The sequence below is a fragment of the Carcharodon carcharias genome, chromosome 6 (assembly GCF_017639515.1).
Source record: "Carcharodon carcharias isolate sCarCar2 chromosome 6, sCarCar2.pri, whole genome shotgun sequence".
NCBI classification, from domain to species: Eukaryota; Metazoa; Chordata; class Chondrichthyes; order Lamniformes; family Lamnidae; genus Carcharodon; species Carcharodon carcharias.
In genome coordinates, this window is record NC_054472.1 from 138,603,008 (window position 1) to 138,621,011 (window position 18,004).

Genomic DNA, 18,004 nt, shown 5'->3' on the forward strand with positions numbered 1-18,004 from the left:
GACAAATGGAATGTTGGTGTTTATTGCAAGGGAAATGGGATATAAAAGTAGGGAAGTTGTATGGAGCCTCGGTGAGACCACATCTGGAATATTGTATATAGTTTTGGTCTCCTTATTTGAAAAAGGATACAATTGTATTAGAAGCAGTTCAGAGAAGGTTCACTCGACTCATTCCAGGAATGAAGAGCTTATCTTATGAAGAAAGACTGAACAGGTTGGTCCTATATCCATTGGAGTTTAGAAGAATGAGAGATGATCTTATTGAAACATATATGATCCTGAGGGTTCTTGATAGCTTGGATACTGGGAAGATGTTTTCACTTGTTGGGGGGAGACTAGAACTAGGCCACACAGTTTAAGAATAAGAGGTCTCCCTTTTAAGATAGGGATGAAGAGAATTTTTTTCCCTCAGAGGGTCATTAGTCTGTGGATTTCTCTTCTGCAGAAAACAGTAGAGGCTGGGTCATTGAATTTATTCAAGGCAGAGTTAGATAGATTTTTGATAGACAAGGGAATTAAGGGTTATGGGGGCAGGCAGGAAAGTGGAGCTGAGATACAACCAGATCAGCCATGATCTTATCAAAGGATGGAGCAGGCTCGATGAGCTGAATGGCCTACTCCTGCTCCAAATTCGAATGTTCCTATGTAACCTAGTTTCAGCCAGTATAAAGTGTTTAGAGGAAAGAGTAGCACAGCATTTGTACACTGGGCAGTGATTACTCACAAAATTCCTTTTGTATTACAGCTTATAATGTATTTTTTGCATCAATAAACATATAATAAATTATTCAACTGACATATTTATTAATCATGCACTAAAAACTGCATCGTAAAATGGAATGATTTTAGGCAACACGGAAACCTCTCTCCAGAACTTTCTTTCCCTCCCTTCATCTACGTCACCTCTGTATCTGGCATATTCCCCTGATTGAAATTGCTTTTAGGAGCGAACCCAAGTTGATTTGAAATATGAGTGTGTGGCATTGGTTGATTCATCCTCCATTTATCTCATCCTCCTTATAGGAAAATCACCTTACTTAGTTTGGTTGAGATTAAGAGCTAGTCATCTAAGGAATCATGGATGGTACTTGCCTTCCTGGATGGGATGCGTCATCAGACCACAGTTAGGGAGATTCTGTATGTAGACCATTTTGCATATATCTTGCATCACTATTCTCAATCATAGTAAAGATGCATTCCATGTCAATAGAAATGGATCACAAAGTTTATTTTGTATGAACATATTGTTTTATTATGAGAATAATTTATTACTTAAGTGAGGATCATCTTCACTTTTCAAAAAATATTAGAAAGGTGTTCTCTTTTTTCACCTAAAGGTGATAAATATATTGTGTAATGGAAAGACCTGCTGTAATTATTGCAAGCTAAACCATTTCTTACTGTTATGGGGATCACGTGACTGTATAGACCATTCAGCCCTATGTGCAGGGAATCTTAGGGGCAGAGCATTTTAGCCTTGGTCTTGGGACAAGCATGTAGCCTCATCTGAAATCTGTTAATAAAGTTCACTGTTTCTTACAAGAAACCCATCCTGCACTCTCCAAGTTTATTACAACTGGCGACGAGGATAAAGAGCACCGATGCACCACTTCACCTCGTGACTGTGAGTAATTTGATTTATTTTAAGGGAATAAAAGTAGTATTCGCACCAGCAATGCCTCATTTTGACAGAATTGACCCATATGACTCATACGTCAACGACTGTAGTCAATACATTGAGCAATTAGATTTCTACTTTGCGGCTAACAAAATAATAGCAGAGTAGAAACAGAAGGCAAATCTCCTAAGTGTCTGTGGGAGGAAAACCTATAACCTAATCCATAGCTTGACGGCTCAGAATGTGCCAAATTTTAGGTTCTTCACCAAGCTAGTCGACTTTGTGAAAGGACATTTTCACCCTAAACCCTCTGCAAAGATTCCAAGTTTAACTCTTGAATAAGGGCCCCCAGTGAGCCGATCGCAACGTACATCACAAAGTTAAAACAGTGAACAGAGCACTGTGACTTCAGTGATACTTTAACGACATGTTCTGAGTTCGTTTAGTTTGCTGCATAAACGATGATGCCATTCAGCGCCATCTGCTTGTAGAAGTTGAGATAGACCTAAAATGCGCCATGGAGATAACGCTGAGCATGGAGCGAAGATCAGGGAGGCTACCGCAAAGCAGGACCCGGTCCCGACCACTAGAAAAACAGAAAGAAAAACTGGAAGCAGCTCACCAGTAACCCATAAATTAAAATGTTACCGCTGTGGGGGAAATCATGCACTTGAAGTCTGTAGATTTAAAGAGGCAAAATGCCACTACTGCCACAAAAATGAGCATCTTGTTAAACAGTGCAGAACTCGATCCAGGCAGCCATTCAAACAGGAAGTCAAGTTAAATGGTGTGCACAATGTAGAAGAGCCAAACATTACTGAGGCTGATGTTTATTCCCTACACAAACTGAAGGCCAGGAAAATTAAACCAATCACTGTTACATTTCAAGTAAATGGAAAGCCTCTGGTCATGGAGGTAGACATAGGAGCATCGACCACAGTGGTGGTCCATCGCCAAAAGTGGCTCAGTAGCACCACTACTGACCGAGCTGGCCGAGTCCTAAATGACATAGCTGCTAGACTGGGCCTGCGGCAGGTGGTGAGGGAACCAATAACAGGGAAAAACATAATTGACCTCATCCTCACCAACCTGCCTGCCACAGATGCATCTGTCCATGACAGTATTGGTAGGAATGACAACCTCAAAGTCCTTGTGGAGATGAAGTCCTGCCTTCACATTGAGGACATCCTGAATCGTGTTGTGTGACACTACCACCGTGCTAAATGGGATAGATTTCAAACAGATCTAGCAACTCAAGGCTGGGCATCCATGAGGCACTGTGGGTCAAGCGCAGCAGCAGAATTGTACGTGAACACAATCTATAACCTCATGGCCTGGCATACCCCCCACTCCATTTCTCCATTTCTCAGATAATTGGGCCTGAGATCACCTCAGACTTTGTGGGTGGACACCCCACACCAGTGACTCTGAAGGTCACAGTGGCCCTCGTATTCTATGCACCTGGCTCTTTCCAGGGGTCAGTGGGGGATCTGTGTGCAGTCTACCAATCAGCTGTCCATAGTTGCGACACACTGGTGACAGAAGCTCTGGTCAGGCAGGTATTGACTTTCATTCAAATCCATATGGATGAGGCCAGACAGGCTGAGCGAGCCAGAGGCTTTGCAGCGATTGCTGGGCTCCCCCCATCCAGGGTGTCATCGACCGCACACATGTGGCCTTCATGGCCAGCAGGTCAGCCGGATGCCTTCGTTAACAGGAAGGGTTCCACTCCACAAACATGCAGATAGTGTGTGACCATAGGTTGCATATTCTGCAAGTTTGTGCGAGGTATCCTGGCAGCTCCCATGACACTGACATCCTGAGACACTCCCAGGTGCCAAGGCTCATCAGTGCTCCAGGCCGACTGGATGGATGGCTGCTGGGTGACAAGGGCTATCTGTTGAAAAGGTGGCTTATGACGCCTGTCACCCAAGAACAGATTCAGTGCAGTGTTATAATAGGAGACATGCCTCCACAGGGGCAGTGATAGAGAGAACCATAGGTCTTTGGAAGATGCGCCTCTGATGCCTGAACATTTCAGGGGAAGTGCTACATTACCCCCCAGAGCGGATGTCACTGATCGTGGTTGCATGCTGCCCTCTCCACAACCTGGCACTGGCAAGGGGGGCACACTGGAGGAAGAGGATCTTGATGCAGCTCCACAGGCCACAGAGGATGAATGCAGTAGTGAGTCAGAAGACAAGCACGGTGAGGAGAACGCTGAGGGCGTGGAGGCTGACCTCTGTAACCTCCAGGGAGGCAGGGACACCAGGGACACCTTGATCCAATGTTCCTTTAGCTAGGCTGCCAAAGAACCGCTCCCACCTCATGCCAGAGCTGTCGCCTCCATCCAGGATGTCTGAAATGCCTGTGTCATGTGAACTCAAAATCTGGCCAACCCCAGCTGAGGAGCACCTGGCAGGGCACATCCAACTCATGGCGCTCGAGCCGCAAGGTACTCAGTCCAAGCAGCCAGGGCTCACCCTCTTGGCCAGCTCTGGTGTCATTGATAGTTGGCACTCTGGCTCTAGTGCCCCTGAGGTCCACGGGGGGATGTCCATTCCTTAACACTTTTGCACACTGATCCATGCCAACATGGTACTCACCTTTCCTGAGCGCAGCAGGTCATTGAATCTCTTCCGGCACTGCACCCATGTGCCCTGCACCACATTATGGCGGCTAACCTGCGCTGCTACCTCCTCCCATGCCCGCTTGGTGAGGTGCAGTGGCCTCCTCCTCCCATCTCTGGGGACAAGGGTGTCCCTCCTGGCAGCTACCTCCTCCAGGAGGAGCACGAAGCACTCATTCAAAAAGCAGGGGGCTGAGTGCCCAACCGACCTGCCTTCCCGCCTGGTGTCTCCAGCCACACTCGACTCCATCACATTAGGTAACAAGAGTTCTTCCCTGGCAACCTTCAAGAGGCTGCCTGTGCCTTATTTAAACCGGCTGGCGGATTGCCATTGGACCCGGCAGCCGACTGGCCCCAACCCCTGTCTGGCCCTTCCTAACCAGTGGGGAACCACATTTAATGCTGGGCGGGCCCCAGTGTGAAATCACGGTTGGGAACCGATCGCGGGCGGCGGTCCATTTCCCGGCCTATCCCGGACCTGAAAATTCTGCCCCAGAAGTTGGCACTTCGAATAAAGGACATTTTTAAAACCATACAAAATAATTATGGAAATTGAAGCCCCTTCTGTCTGTTCCACCCAGTTTTGGAACTGTTTTGAAACATTGGGAAATTGTTATTGGAATAATACCCTGAGGCATAATGTTCAAAGCAACAGACACACAGAATAATGCAACAGATTGTTTTACTTAAATCAAAGATTAATATCATCTGGTAGGAGGTACGTACAAGTGGAATTAGTAGAGATGTTCACAAAACTGGATGCTAAAGATAAAGGTTCGAATCAAGTATATAAACTTTAATGTTCCTTTGTCTCTTTCCCTACCTTATTTACTGAAAAAGCCATTTTTCAGAATCTTGAAAAAGTATGATCTAAAATGATACCATATTTTAAACATATTTGCAAAAACAATCCTATTAAATTACAAGTTACAAAGTCTGCTTCCAGGTTTCAGAATGTGTGCTAAAACCACATTGCTAATTACTATTTAAGCAAGATTCCAAAGTGTAATATTAATTTTCTGCTGAGTCAAAGACGAAATTTGGAATACTACAATGTCTTCAAAGGAAACAGCTTAGTGAAGGGCTTGCTGAACTGTCCTGATCATCATTGTGCATGGCATTAAATGCAGGGTGGTACTTTTAAGCACACTGCCACCCACCCCTTACCAAAAATGATACATTTTGTCTTGGAGCATAAGATTTGTTTATTTTTCCTTCCCAATTAAAATATGTATCTACTCCCTTATGTGAAAAGGCTTTGGCATGTTGACACATTAGCTCTCCTTATAGCTCAGCAAACAAATTAATAGCCTGTGTTTTGCTGAGTATAGACTAGGAAAGTTTGATCCCTAGTTGATCTCAGCCAGACGTGAGCTACAATTGGCCTAATTGCCTCAGGGCTAGGGTGGAATTCAATTTGACTATCAAGCTCACTGCCTATATGACAACAGTTACTGTGCTTTAAATTAAATTATCAGCTCTAAAGCTTTGGGATGTCCTGAGGATGTGAAATATGTTATACAAGTGCAAGTTATTTCTATCCAATGACCCTCACTAGAAAGTATGTGTGGAGTGTCTGTGGAGACCACTGTGTCAGCCAATGAGCTGAAGGCAGAACTGTACTTACAGCCAGCAGGACTCATAGCCAAACAGTGTATTTTACAGCAAACAGCAAAGCAAACAAAGTCTACTTACAGAGTCTATTATAATAAAGTCTCTATGGAATGCAACAAACAGAACTCAGGCTGTAAAATCAATTCCAGTCACTTACATCAATACAGTCTCCAGGCATAATTGACAGGGCAATTTCCCAATCATCACCATTCTAGAAGTGTCACTATATGCAGCCAAGTGTCTTTGTGTGTAGATTCCAAGTATAATAGCATTGGGCTAGGCTGTAATGCTCCTGATAGTAAAACAGACTTCCAATGTGGGCAAGATATCTGAAGGCTACAGCACCCATAAAAACACACTCTCAATTTTCACCACTCAAGATAATAATTCAACATGGGTTACTATTTTGAAGGAATGAAAATGAGAGCCAATGGAAACAGTAAACCTTATATTATTCTTACTCAACCCAATAGCAGCACGCAGGCAAAATAGCATTTCATACCATTTTTTGATATTTAAGACATGAAAAAGAATGGAACCTTTGGGTGCTGATAATTAGCACATTTTCATCTCTGGGGTTTCAGTTTGAATTTTGTCAGTCTGTACAGATGAAAGTTTCCTCTCTTGGGCTCGCTATAAGGGTCAGGTGAAATGACCAATTTACATCCCAAATTCCAATATCGGGGTGAGTTCACAATTGTCAATTCTCACACCAAGTCATCATCAGTGTAGTCGTTCTGAGGAATAGTTTGGGTTAAGGGATGTTGTTGGGACAGATTGAAGGGAGGTTTATTCTACAGCTATCCAGACTGATTAATGCTGACTCTGTGTACCTGTCTTATCAACGATAGTTTTCAACTTAATGAACTAAAACAGTTAATTATTACAAACCCATGAACTCAGACAGGCTGGGTACAGTACCAAAATGTTTATGCAGATTCTACCCAAGCTTCTAAACAAAAGTAAGTAGAATTACAAATTTAAGTCTGAAATTCCATGGTCTGTTTACTGATTTCCATCATTTCCTCAGCTGGACATAGTCAGTGGTTTTGTTATGTTTTGAAAAATGAAGGTGATATTTTCTTTAGCTTTTTCAAGTACAGGATCTGGGAAATGTTGAATGTCTCCAGAAAAGTGCTTCCAGTACATCAGATCTGACATAGAAAGGTGTTTCTGGGAATCAGACTTCTCTGCATCATGACCTAGTTGACAGGCTCTGGGAGTCAGAGGCTTTTCAGTAGCAAGATTAGCTGGAATGAGAGCATGAATTAATTTAAATAACATGGTTTCAGATGCATCTTTTTACATTTTCACAATGGGTCTGACAGTCAAAACTGGTGAAATTCAGCTTTCGGCTACCACACATTGTCAAGTGTTCACTTTGTGTAATTTCAAATAAAACAAGATGATGTAACTAAAGGCAGATGAACAGAGAATGGGTTAAGAGAGAGAACATTAGGGGTGGGGGCTAACAAAATTGAAAGAGTGAAATTAAAAGAGTGGCTGAAAAGAAGCCGGCTTGAGAAATCAGGAAATATTTCAGATCAGAAAATACTGGGGAAAAGAAGGCAGAATCTGAGAAAGGCAAATAAACAGGATCCAGCCAATTTTTAAAACAAAGTCACAGAATAAGGCACAGTTAACATACTGTATGTTCTGGATATCAACTAGCGTAAAGGGAGGGTTGCAGGATATGCACATAGATTTTCAAGGCAGCTCCAGGTCCATAACCCACTGTTAAATCCTAGTTGTGTGGTGTAATTTATATAATGGTTTTGGCCTCTTCGACAGTGTTATAACATCCGGATGAAACTGTTTAGAACAGAACTATTTCACTGTCAGCCAATTATTTAATTGACCACTGAACTTTCCAGCTCCGTACCAATGATATTAAGGAATATTCAGCAATCAAGTAACATAAGTAAACTCAGTAACCCAAAGAAAGCTCCTCTATTATATGAGGTAATGGCCTAGAAATTTGATGATGTTTCCTGTGAAATAGGCACAAAATGGGTGCTAGTGCCCAACATGGTAAACAGTGCGCGTGTGCTGCCTCTGAAAGGGAAAATTAATTTTTTTTTACTAACCTTTATGGTGGAATAAACTAATGCACCATATGAACAGAATTTATTTGATTTTGTTTGATTTCAGACTTGAAATTCAGACTTGCTAACAGAGGATGGAATTTTACGTCATCTCCCTCCTATAAGGGTCAGGGAGTGGGCTGGCAGGAAAAGCAGGTGTAAAATTGAGCGCCTTGGTGACAATGCGGTGCCCATCACCTACCCACCTCTGCAGGTATTTTACCAGTGGCAGAGGATGCATTGGGTAGCCCGCTCGCCTGTGGGAAATTAATGGCCATTTAAGGGCCTCTTTCAGCTGCTGCTGGTATTTTACCAGCAGTAGCGAATGGCTGGGCCAAGTGACCCCCCCCACCGCCCAGATAGCCCCTACATCCTATTGAACCAGGACCCCAACTGCTCGTCAGGGCCTCCCAACTTGGCCGGGTGAAACCCCTCTATTTCCAGCTCCACAGCTCCTTTGTGTTTGGGACTGCCTGTAGTTCCAGCAGTGGCTACACTCCTGGGTGCTAGGGCCAGAGGACTTACTAAAAAATATATTCTAACATGGGATGTGGGTGATATTGGCAATGTCAGCATTTGTTGCCCATCCCTAATTGTATTTGAGGGCAGTTAAAAGTCAACGACATTGTTGCTGGTCTGGAGTCACATGTAGGCCAGACCAGGTAAGGGCAGCAGATTTCCTTCCCTAAAGGACATTAGTGAACCAGGTGGGTTTTTACAGCAATCTATGATGGTTTCATGGTCACTATTATGAAGACTAGCTTTCATTCCAGATTTGTTTCTGATTAATTATTTGAATGTATTAATTGAATTTAAATTCCGCCACCTGTTGTGGGATTTGAACCTGTGTTCTAGAGTATTAGCCTGGGCCACTGGATTACTAGCCCAGTGACATTACCGCTATGCCACCATCTCTGCCAGCTATTTGGATGGCAGCCAGATCTTGGAGGCGGGACTTCATCCTAGTTGGGAGCAGAAGTCTCTCCCCGATCCAAGTAACGACCCTTCAGCCATAAATTCACTATGAGGCAATCCGACCCCAGCATAAAATTTCCTCCAGAATCTTTCTCACTTGAAGTGTTCACAAATTATACTGACATTAATTTTATGAATGCTAGCGCCTGTCAGCAAACATCACATGATTGGTGCCAGCACAATTTAATTAAGCTTTAACTTTCCAGCTCTGAGTAAGTAAAATCTTATATTGCAAACCAAATATCCTTAAATGTTACACTTCTTAAATGGTAGCACAATGCAACAGGATGCCAATGGCCTACTGGTGCTCTCGAACTCATCCCAAATTCTACTGTACGTATCCTAACTCAGACCCAGTCTCATTCAACCGTCACCCCTTGCCTACATTGGATCCACATCTAATAAAACCTCAATTTTAAAATTCTCATCCTTGTTTTCAAATCCCTCCATAGTTTTGCCCCCCCCTATCTCTGTAAGCTCCAGCCCTCGGAGTTCTCTCTACTCCTCCAGCTCCTGTCTCTTGTGCATTCCAAATTTTCTTCACTTCGCCAGTTACCTACACCCTTAGCTTTGGAATTCCCTCCCTAAGCTTTTCTATATCTCTACCACTCTATCTCCTTTAAAATGCTCCTTAAAACTTACTGCATCTGTCCTAATGTCTCCTCTTGAGGCCTGGTGTAAAAGTTAATGCTCCTGTGAAGCCCTTTGGGATGTTTTAAGTGGAAGATGCTATATAAATGCAAGTTGTTGATATTATTCAAGATTCCTCACAGTAATGGTTTCAGATTTTCATCATGAAGTCGGAAGGGAAGCTAAGTTAGTTGTTTCTCCACAGCAAGAGAAAGGGGAAAATGGCAGGTGGATCAGCCCATGCCAATTCTCAATGGATGGTCGCAACAATTTTTGTAAACTGATCAATTCTTGAGATGGTGAGACATTAAGAATAGTAGGTGCCTTTGTATGCAACAAAGAGGGAACATCATGGTACTCTTGATGTCAAAGATAATCTAAAGTGAATTTCTTACTCCCACAGCATGGGGAGGACGCTGCAATAATAATTTTGCCTCCATTTCATCAGTATCTAACTAAAATAGGTTTATTACACTTGTCAAAGCCCAGTGCTTACCTGATGGTTCCCCATTTCCCAAACAGTTGCAACACAGGAGATCATGGGTAAGACAGTTAGAGTCTTCATCTAATTTGAAAAGATTTCGAAGTTCTTCTAGTGAAAAGCTGGCATGCTCATTCTTCTTTTTTAGGTCAACCACTGTTCCAGACAAACTTTGTTTACTGACCTGTCGCTGATAAATCTTCTCTTCTATGGTCCCTGTAATGGAAGAATGTGTTAAAATGTGCATCTGATCTTGTAAGTGAAATTAAGTTTCATTTGTATGCGTGTCTTTAACCAACTGACCCAAACATGACCAAACAATATTAAACAGTTATGTGGCATTACATTCTGGTTAAGGTGTAACAGTCCAGCTGATCAACTAAAGGAAATGAATAAATATTTGAAACAGATGAAGATATAAGGTTATGGAGAGCAAGTATGATGGTGAGGTTAGCTCTAGCTTATCTGAGCAAAGAACCAATGCAGACACTATGGGCAGAATTTTCTGCCTGTTGGGCGGGCGGGCCCGATCCAATCTCCAGCAGGCGGGGAGCTGATCCCTGCCGGAGAAGCGGGCCCCGCTACCATTTTACATGGGTGGGCCAATTAAGGCGAGAACATGGGACATGTTCATAATTTACATAATAAGTTTATTAAACTTTTTTAAACCCTACATGAAACCTCATCCCACTGGTGGATGAGGTTTCATGCTTTTTCTATTGCCCGCCGGGGGTCCTGGCTCCTTAAGGTTGGACGGGCAGGTCTTTTAATTGTATAATTGATCCTGTCAATGGCTTCAATTGGCCATTGACAGGTCGGCGGGCCTGCCTTCCTGAAAATTTAAATGCGCTGGGATGACGTCGGGGGTCATCCCGTGCCAGCGAGCGGGCCCTGCCCCCTACTCACTGATGGCAAAATTCTGCCCTGTGGGTCAAATTGTCTTCAGTTGTGCTTTAACTTTATGTGATTCAATTGCTAGTTGATGGAGTTCCTATTAACCATGGGTGAGCAGATAATATCTTCTTGGTTGTACTGTCTGTACATGATACGCATGCTTGTGCAAGTGTTTAACTACTGTAAAATCTCTGGTCTAATCTGTATGATGTTTTTTTTTGTGTGAAGATTATAAAGTTAAATCCAACTTTTCCTTTAGGCGCATCCAGAATCAACCTAAAATGTTACAATACGTTCTATTTCATTCTGTACTAGTAGCATAGTATATTAGAACATCAATATTTGGTGTCATGCAGTGGAGGTTTAATCCCCATTCCACTGACTTTCCAATCTCAGCCGAATTGCTATAGAAAGGTATGAAGCTGAAGCAAGGTGCCTTCCTCAAGTAATTGAAATAGAACTAGAGGAAAAAGCACCTGGATATCTCTTATATCCAGGGGGTACAAAAACAGCAATGACCGAAATACTTGCATTTACATGGCACTTTTCATGACCACTGGATGTCCCAAGGCGCTATACAGCCAATGAAATACTTTTCAAATGTAGTCACTGTTGCAGTGTGGGAAATGCCGCAGCCAATTTGCACAACGTAAGCTGCCAGGAACAGCAATGTGATAACGGCCAAATAATCTGTGTTTTTGTGAAGTTGGATGAGGGATAAATATTGGTCAGGATAACCTCCCTACTCTTCTTTGACACAATGCAATGGAATCTTTTAAGCCTGCCTGAGGTGGTAGATGTGGCTTCAGTTTAACATCTCCCTTAGTAATGCACTGGAATGCCAGCCAGGACCTTCTGAATCAGAGGCAAGAATGCTACCAATTGAGCCACAGTGGACACGCACAGATCTGACACAGCAGATCACTCTCCTCAATCACAAGTTATATGATGCCCAGGAACATCAGAGAGGATAAAGAAAAGAATAAATGCTCTCATATTTCAGGTCTCAGCTGTAAGATTAACAAACGAATAAAAACGTGGGATGTATTGGGCAGAATTTTCTGCCTTCCGGGTGGGCAGGCCCGACCCAATCTCTGGCGGGTGGGGAGCCGATCCCCGCCGGAGAAGCGGGCCCTGCCGCCATTTTACGTGGGCAGGCCAAATAAGGCCTGCCCAGAATGACATCCAATGGGAAGCACTATGCTCTTCCTGTTCGGGCGGGGGGAGATTCCCCAAAAGCGAGAGTGCGCCCTTTTGCGCATGTGCACAAAAGAGCTCACATCTCCCTGAGGCTATGTGCTGCCTCAGGGAGATCGCTGACAGTTCTAAAAACATTAAAACTAGAAAAAAAAATCCTTAACATGTCCCCCTCATGTGACAATGTCACATGAGATGGGACATGTTCATAAATTACACTAAATCTTTATTAAACTTTAAATCCCTACATGAAACCTCATCCCGCCGGTGGGTGAGGTTTCATGTTTTTTCTATTCCCTGCCGGGGGTCCTGGCCTGCCCACCAACTTTAAGTTGGATGGACAGGTCCTTTAATTGTTTTAATGATCCTGTCATTGGCCTCAATTGGCCACTGACAGGTCAGCTGGCCCGCAACTGATTTTGCTGCAGGCCCGCCTTCCTGAAGATTTAAATGGGGTGGGATGACGTTGGGGGTTCCGCCTGACGTCATCCGCATCATTTTACATGTCGGCAAGCGGGCCCCGCCCCCTGCTCACCGACGGCAAAAATTCAGCCCATTTTATTACTGCTGGTAGAGGAAAAGCATTATATACCGTAATCAGCAAGCAGTTTTTAACCAAAAATCTAATTACAAATAGAATATTAGCATTATTCAGAGAAATCCTTTAATCATTTTGCCCACTTTTCAATTAAGAAAATAGTTCCTGATTTCCAATTTGACTACAATGTTGAACTGGTAAAAACAAGACATTGAAAAGCAGCCAGGAGAGAGATACCTGGCCAATTTTTCATACCTATCTCAGTGATACTAAAGCCAGTAAGAGTCCTCAATGCACACTGCGGATCAAATGGAGGTATTTATGATCTATATGGCTCAGCTACACATCAAATGTACTATTAGGCAGTTTTTTTAAAAAGTGCACAGTGGCACAAAAAAGAAAGGTAAGCACAAATTAACTTAAAATGTAAATAAGGGAAAAATGCTGTTTGCATAAAAAAACCTGTTTTTGAAGAAAATGCATTTTACTTAACCAATCTGAGCTCTTCAAATTACTCTAGTTGGTTAAGTCAAAATTCCACAATGTTTTGAATGCCAGTAAGCTTACTACTTCCATAAAACTAATTGAAAGTCAGTAAAACCATGGAAAATCTGAGCAGTCAATGACGTTTACTGATACACATATGATGCAACATGACGATTCAACAACTACTGAAAGTCATGCCAAATCAGTTCAAAATCTGCAATTTTATAATTTTAAAGTTCCTGAAGTGATTGATTTGCATTCACGGCCAAAAAGACTGAGACAGATACAGATGTAAATGCGTCTGCATTTTTTTAGTGATTTATGGGGATGAAAATATTAATTCATCAGGAAACTTGGATTAACATCAATGCCAAAGGCTAATGAATAGGGTTTCCACAGACAGGCAATATTTTCCATTTATAATTCAATCTGTGTATATTTTTTGGAGAAAAAAATGAATAGCCATCAAAGTCTTTTTCTAATAACACCCATAGTGTTTTGGATAAAAGATTTCTAAATTTTTAACTGTTTAGACAGACGACATGAAAGATGTCTAATTTAAAGCTCTGTTTATCTGTTTCAGTGTGCACAGCATACTCCATCTTGTGGCTCGTTATGGTAATAGGTTTTACTCAGCACAAAGGATTTGTTTTAGATGAAACATTTTCAGATTGGTAGGCAGACACACAAACAGGTTGAGAAACAACTTATAAATCTTTCCAACATCTGGCAGGTAGTAAGAGTGGGAGAAATTCCTGGGTAGCCTTGTGATGGAAAGAAAATCGGAGCCTCGGCCTTCACTATTCATAGCTCCGGACTACAATATGGATTTTAAAGTCCATGTTGCTGCAGCAACTTGGACCCCTTGGTGAGGATGGGGTTCTGGTTGGCTCAGTTGGCTGGATGACTGGTGTTGATCATATTGGTGCCAGCAGCACGGGATTCGATCCCCGTTCTGGCTGAGGGGAGTTCACAACCGGCCTCCTTGCCCTAGCTAGTGGTAGAGATCGCGGCACTGTGGGTCGGACCTACCTTCGGGTAGAGAATACAATGAGGGGGAGTCAGCAACCACAGTTTCTCAACAATTACAAGGCATGTTTCTGGTTTGAACTTCAACAGCTGCTATCTCTGCTTTTGGAAAATATACTTTCAATGACTTCTACTTAACAAATGGAATAAGGAGCTCCTCCAATGTTGTACATGATTTCAACAACAAAAATCAACACCTAATGCTTGTTTACAGGTTCAGAATAAATACTTGTGAATTAATTTAGCTATGATAAAAGATGTATTTGATAGGAGTACGGTGTGTTAATGTTGGAATCATGCATTAATAGAGCGTATGCTTTTAGTTTGTAATTAAGAGCAATTGCCATCAATTAAGGAAAGGATTAGGGTGTTTGGGGAGAACATGAGGAATCTGTGCCATTACTCTGTGGTTTTTAAAATAAATCTGGATTAAGGAAACGATTGGCTTCAGATTCATCCCTTCCTCGATGTGTGAGCAGTGGGATCAACACAGTGGATCCTTGGCAAGAAACAATCATTTGAAGAAGATGCAAGTCATAGATGAGAGCTGATTCTCTTTAGTATGCAAGCAGTTTGGGGGGAATAAAACAGCTAAATCATTGCATGTCCAGTGAGTACAACTGAGCACAGGTTCTTTTAGTAATCACATCCCTGCTTGCCAGCTTTGTTCTTCTTTTGTAGCCCTCATCAATTTTTCTTCATTGAAACATTTTAAGATGTTGGCTCCTTGTCAGGGGTGCTATTTGCATTTGGATTTGGCTGTTCCTTCAGCAACAAGTCATTGAACAACTCTTACCTTGCTCGCTTAACTCAAGGATCAAGATAGTGAAAACCTCAGGTATTTTAGATATTATAGGGGTAATCACACGATTCTGTGCACTGGATTACTGGCTGGGGGATTACCTCTTACATCTTCATCAGCAATGAGGCTGAGAAAGGAGGTAAAAAAAGATACCAAGTAGGAGCAGAAAGCTGGGCTGATTTTGCTCCTCATTGGCACGTGCCTTAGATATCTTCAAAAATATCAAATAGCTTCTGAAAATCAGTCAACTGTGCTCATTCAATACCTCATGTCATCCAAATTATCTCCTTAACAAATCCAGCATGAGTTTTTGCTTCTAACGCCAATTTGACTACTTGTTATGCTTCCTGTGCTCTTGGAATTGGTATCCTAGGTGTCAAAACTCGTGCTTTCCATTATTATAGCATTGTGCATTGATTCTACAATGTGTTCACCATTGGTCCATGCAATAAAATTTTCACTTACTTCTGTTGTTTAATTGAAAAAAATACCACTAGGTTTAGGTTCATTTACAAACCATTTCAAAATAACATCTCATTTATTAAAAAAGAATCATGCATCAGTCTTTTGGCTTTCAGCAGGCACTTGAGGGGGCATCAATGCTCAAATTACAGATATATCTGATAATTAGTACAATTATCTAATGTGGAATAACATGCCAAAACAAACCTGTAGTGAGTAGTCTGTAAATATGCACAGGTTTCCTTTGACCATCTCTCCATACCCTGGCCATAGCCTTGAGAAATAGAAGCACATAAATTTATACTTTAAAAAATGAATTGCAACAAATAGCAGTCTTTAATCACCTTTCATGTATGTACAGGAGCTCTAATACATTGTAAAATAGGTGGTGGGACATAGACGTGTTACTCACATCAGAGCATGAAGTTCGGAACTGTAATAACAGTGAGATGATGGCTAAAGCCTTCAAGAGGACAAAGATTGGCTGGGGACTGGGCAGACACATAGCAGATGAAGTTCAACGTAGAAAAATGTGAGTTGATTTATTTGGGTAAAAGAATGAGGATAGACAAAGCATGATTAATAGTACAATTTTAAAGTGAGTGCAAGAACAGAGACCAACGGGTCTTTGTGCACAAATGTTTGACGGTGACAGGACAGGCTAACAAAGCCATTAATAAGCTATAAGGAGTTTTAGGCTTTATAGATAGAAGCAGAGTACAACTTATGCTAAACCTTTAAACAACACTAATTCGGCCCCAGTTGCAGTATGGCATCCAATTCTGGGCACCACACTTTGGACCCTTTGGAGAGATACAGAAGAATAGTTCCAGGGTTGACGGATTACAGCTTTGTGAATTGACTGGAAAAGCTCCTTAGAACAGAGGAGGCTAAAAGGTGATTTGATGGAGGTGTTTAAAATCATGAGTGATTTAGATAGAGTAAATAAAGAGACACTATTTTCAAAGGCTGAAGGACTGATAACGAGACATCACAGATTTAAAGTGTCTAGCAAAAGGTGGCATGCTGAAAACCTTTTTTACATAATGTGTAGTTAGGATTTGGAATGCACTACCTGATGGGAACCACACTGATATAGTAATTAAGGTTAGGTTATTAATCTCCTACTTCCAATGTTGCAAATAACAGGATTTAGCTAGTTCTTCATCAAGGGGCCATTGATTATACTGCTTTAGACCTCAAGTGCTGAGGCATGGAGCGTCACAAGCACTTACTGAAACCTATACTATCTACACCAAGATTAAGACAGGTTATGTAGAAAGTGGAATGTATCTTCACTCTGGAATTATTAATAAAACAAAAGCCTATTGAAAACTCAACATTTTATGAATTGTTAGTACACTATCAATCACAAATAGTTTTAGCCTCAAAAGTTACCTAGGTTATACAGTATTTACTAGTCACAATCTCATCTATATTTCTTGCATATATGTACCTGAACGTCATTTGCTGGATTCCAGTCAACGTCGTACAAAACCAACCGGGAGGCTCCAATTAGGTTTAAGCCGACCCCACCAGCCTTTGAGCTGAGCAGGAAGATGAAACTCTTGCTTTGTTTGCTATTAAATGAATCCACAATTTGTTGTCGATGGCTGACGGGTGTTTGTCCATCCAGTCGGGTATAGCTATACCCAAAACACTTGCACATTTCTTGCAAGATATCTAATGTTTGAGTATAATTTGAAATCAGCACAACTCTGCAACAGAGAAAGTTAAAATGAGCACCTGCACAAATGGTGTACTGGGTGATTGTTTTTAAAAGAAAAATACACTCAAAAGCCTGGATCAACACTTTGTACCAATATAATTGCAACTTCTTAGAGAAATCAGTTATTTTGAATAAGAATTTTTAACCAATAAACCACAACAGCAATTTTAATCCCAGTGTAAGCAGGTTCTGTGGGATTCTCCATTCATCAGGATTAATGGATCAAAAAAACCTGCAAACCCAGTGGCTGTTGAGTCTGGAGTTCTGATTCTGGACGCATGAGATTACAAACCAGGAAATGACCTGGAAATTTGTGCAAATTTGTAACTTTTGATTGTGACACATATAAATATATCACATCTAAAACCAATTTCAGCTTGGGACAGCAAAATTGTCACAAATATGACTTCATTTTGTAGCGAATTCTAATATCACTATGACAATGGGGAGAATTTTTTCTTTGGTGTGTGGGGGCGGGCCCCACTTGCTGACACACAAAGTGATGCACAGTGACATCGGGCATGCGTCCTGATGTCACCGCGCCTCATTCCGATCTTCCTTTCGGCGGGCGTGCACCAGAGTCAGCCGCATGCCCACCGAACTGTTGAAGGCCTGTTAAGGCTGTTAATAATCCAATGAAAAAAATTGACAGGGCTGCCCCTGTCAGGGCTGGCACTGTCACATGAGGGGATATATCTGAATAATTTTATTTTCTTATTTTTTCCAACTTTAAATCTGAACTTAATCTCCCTAAGGCAGCTCCGTGCCTCGGAGATTGTTGTGCTCTTTCACACACATGCGTGAAAGAGCCCAGGCCCCGACTTTCCCTCCTCCCC

At 42.0% G+C, this 18,004-nt stretch overlaps 1 protein-coding gene across 4 annotated transcripts in view; it reads right to left on the bottom strand.

Annotated features, from left to right (window-relative positions):
- Window positions 1-4,912: 4,912 nt before the first annotated feature.
- rad54b (RAD54 homolog B) overlaps window positions 4,913-18,004 on the bottom strand; it is a 221,420-nt gene continuing 208,328 nt past the window's right edge. For all 4 annotated transcript variants that reach the window (XM_041189921.1, XM_041189920.1, XM_041189923.1 and 1 more), the window contains 4 exons: window positions 16,896-17,157; window positions 15,647-15,713; window positions 10,047-10,247; window positions 4,913-7,111 (listed from right to left, as the gene is read on the bottom strand). In XM_041189921.1, coding sequence (XP_041045855.1) covers window positions 6,888-7,111; window positions 10,047-10,247; window positions 15,647-15,713; window positions 16,896-17,157 — 754 coding nt within the window. In that variant the 3' untranslated portion in view covers window positions 4,913-6,887. The remainder of the gene's footprint in view (window positions 7,112-10,046; window positions 10,248-15,646; window positions 15,714-16,895; window positions 17,158-18,004) is intronic.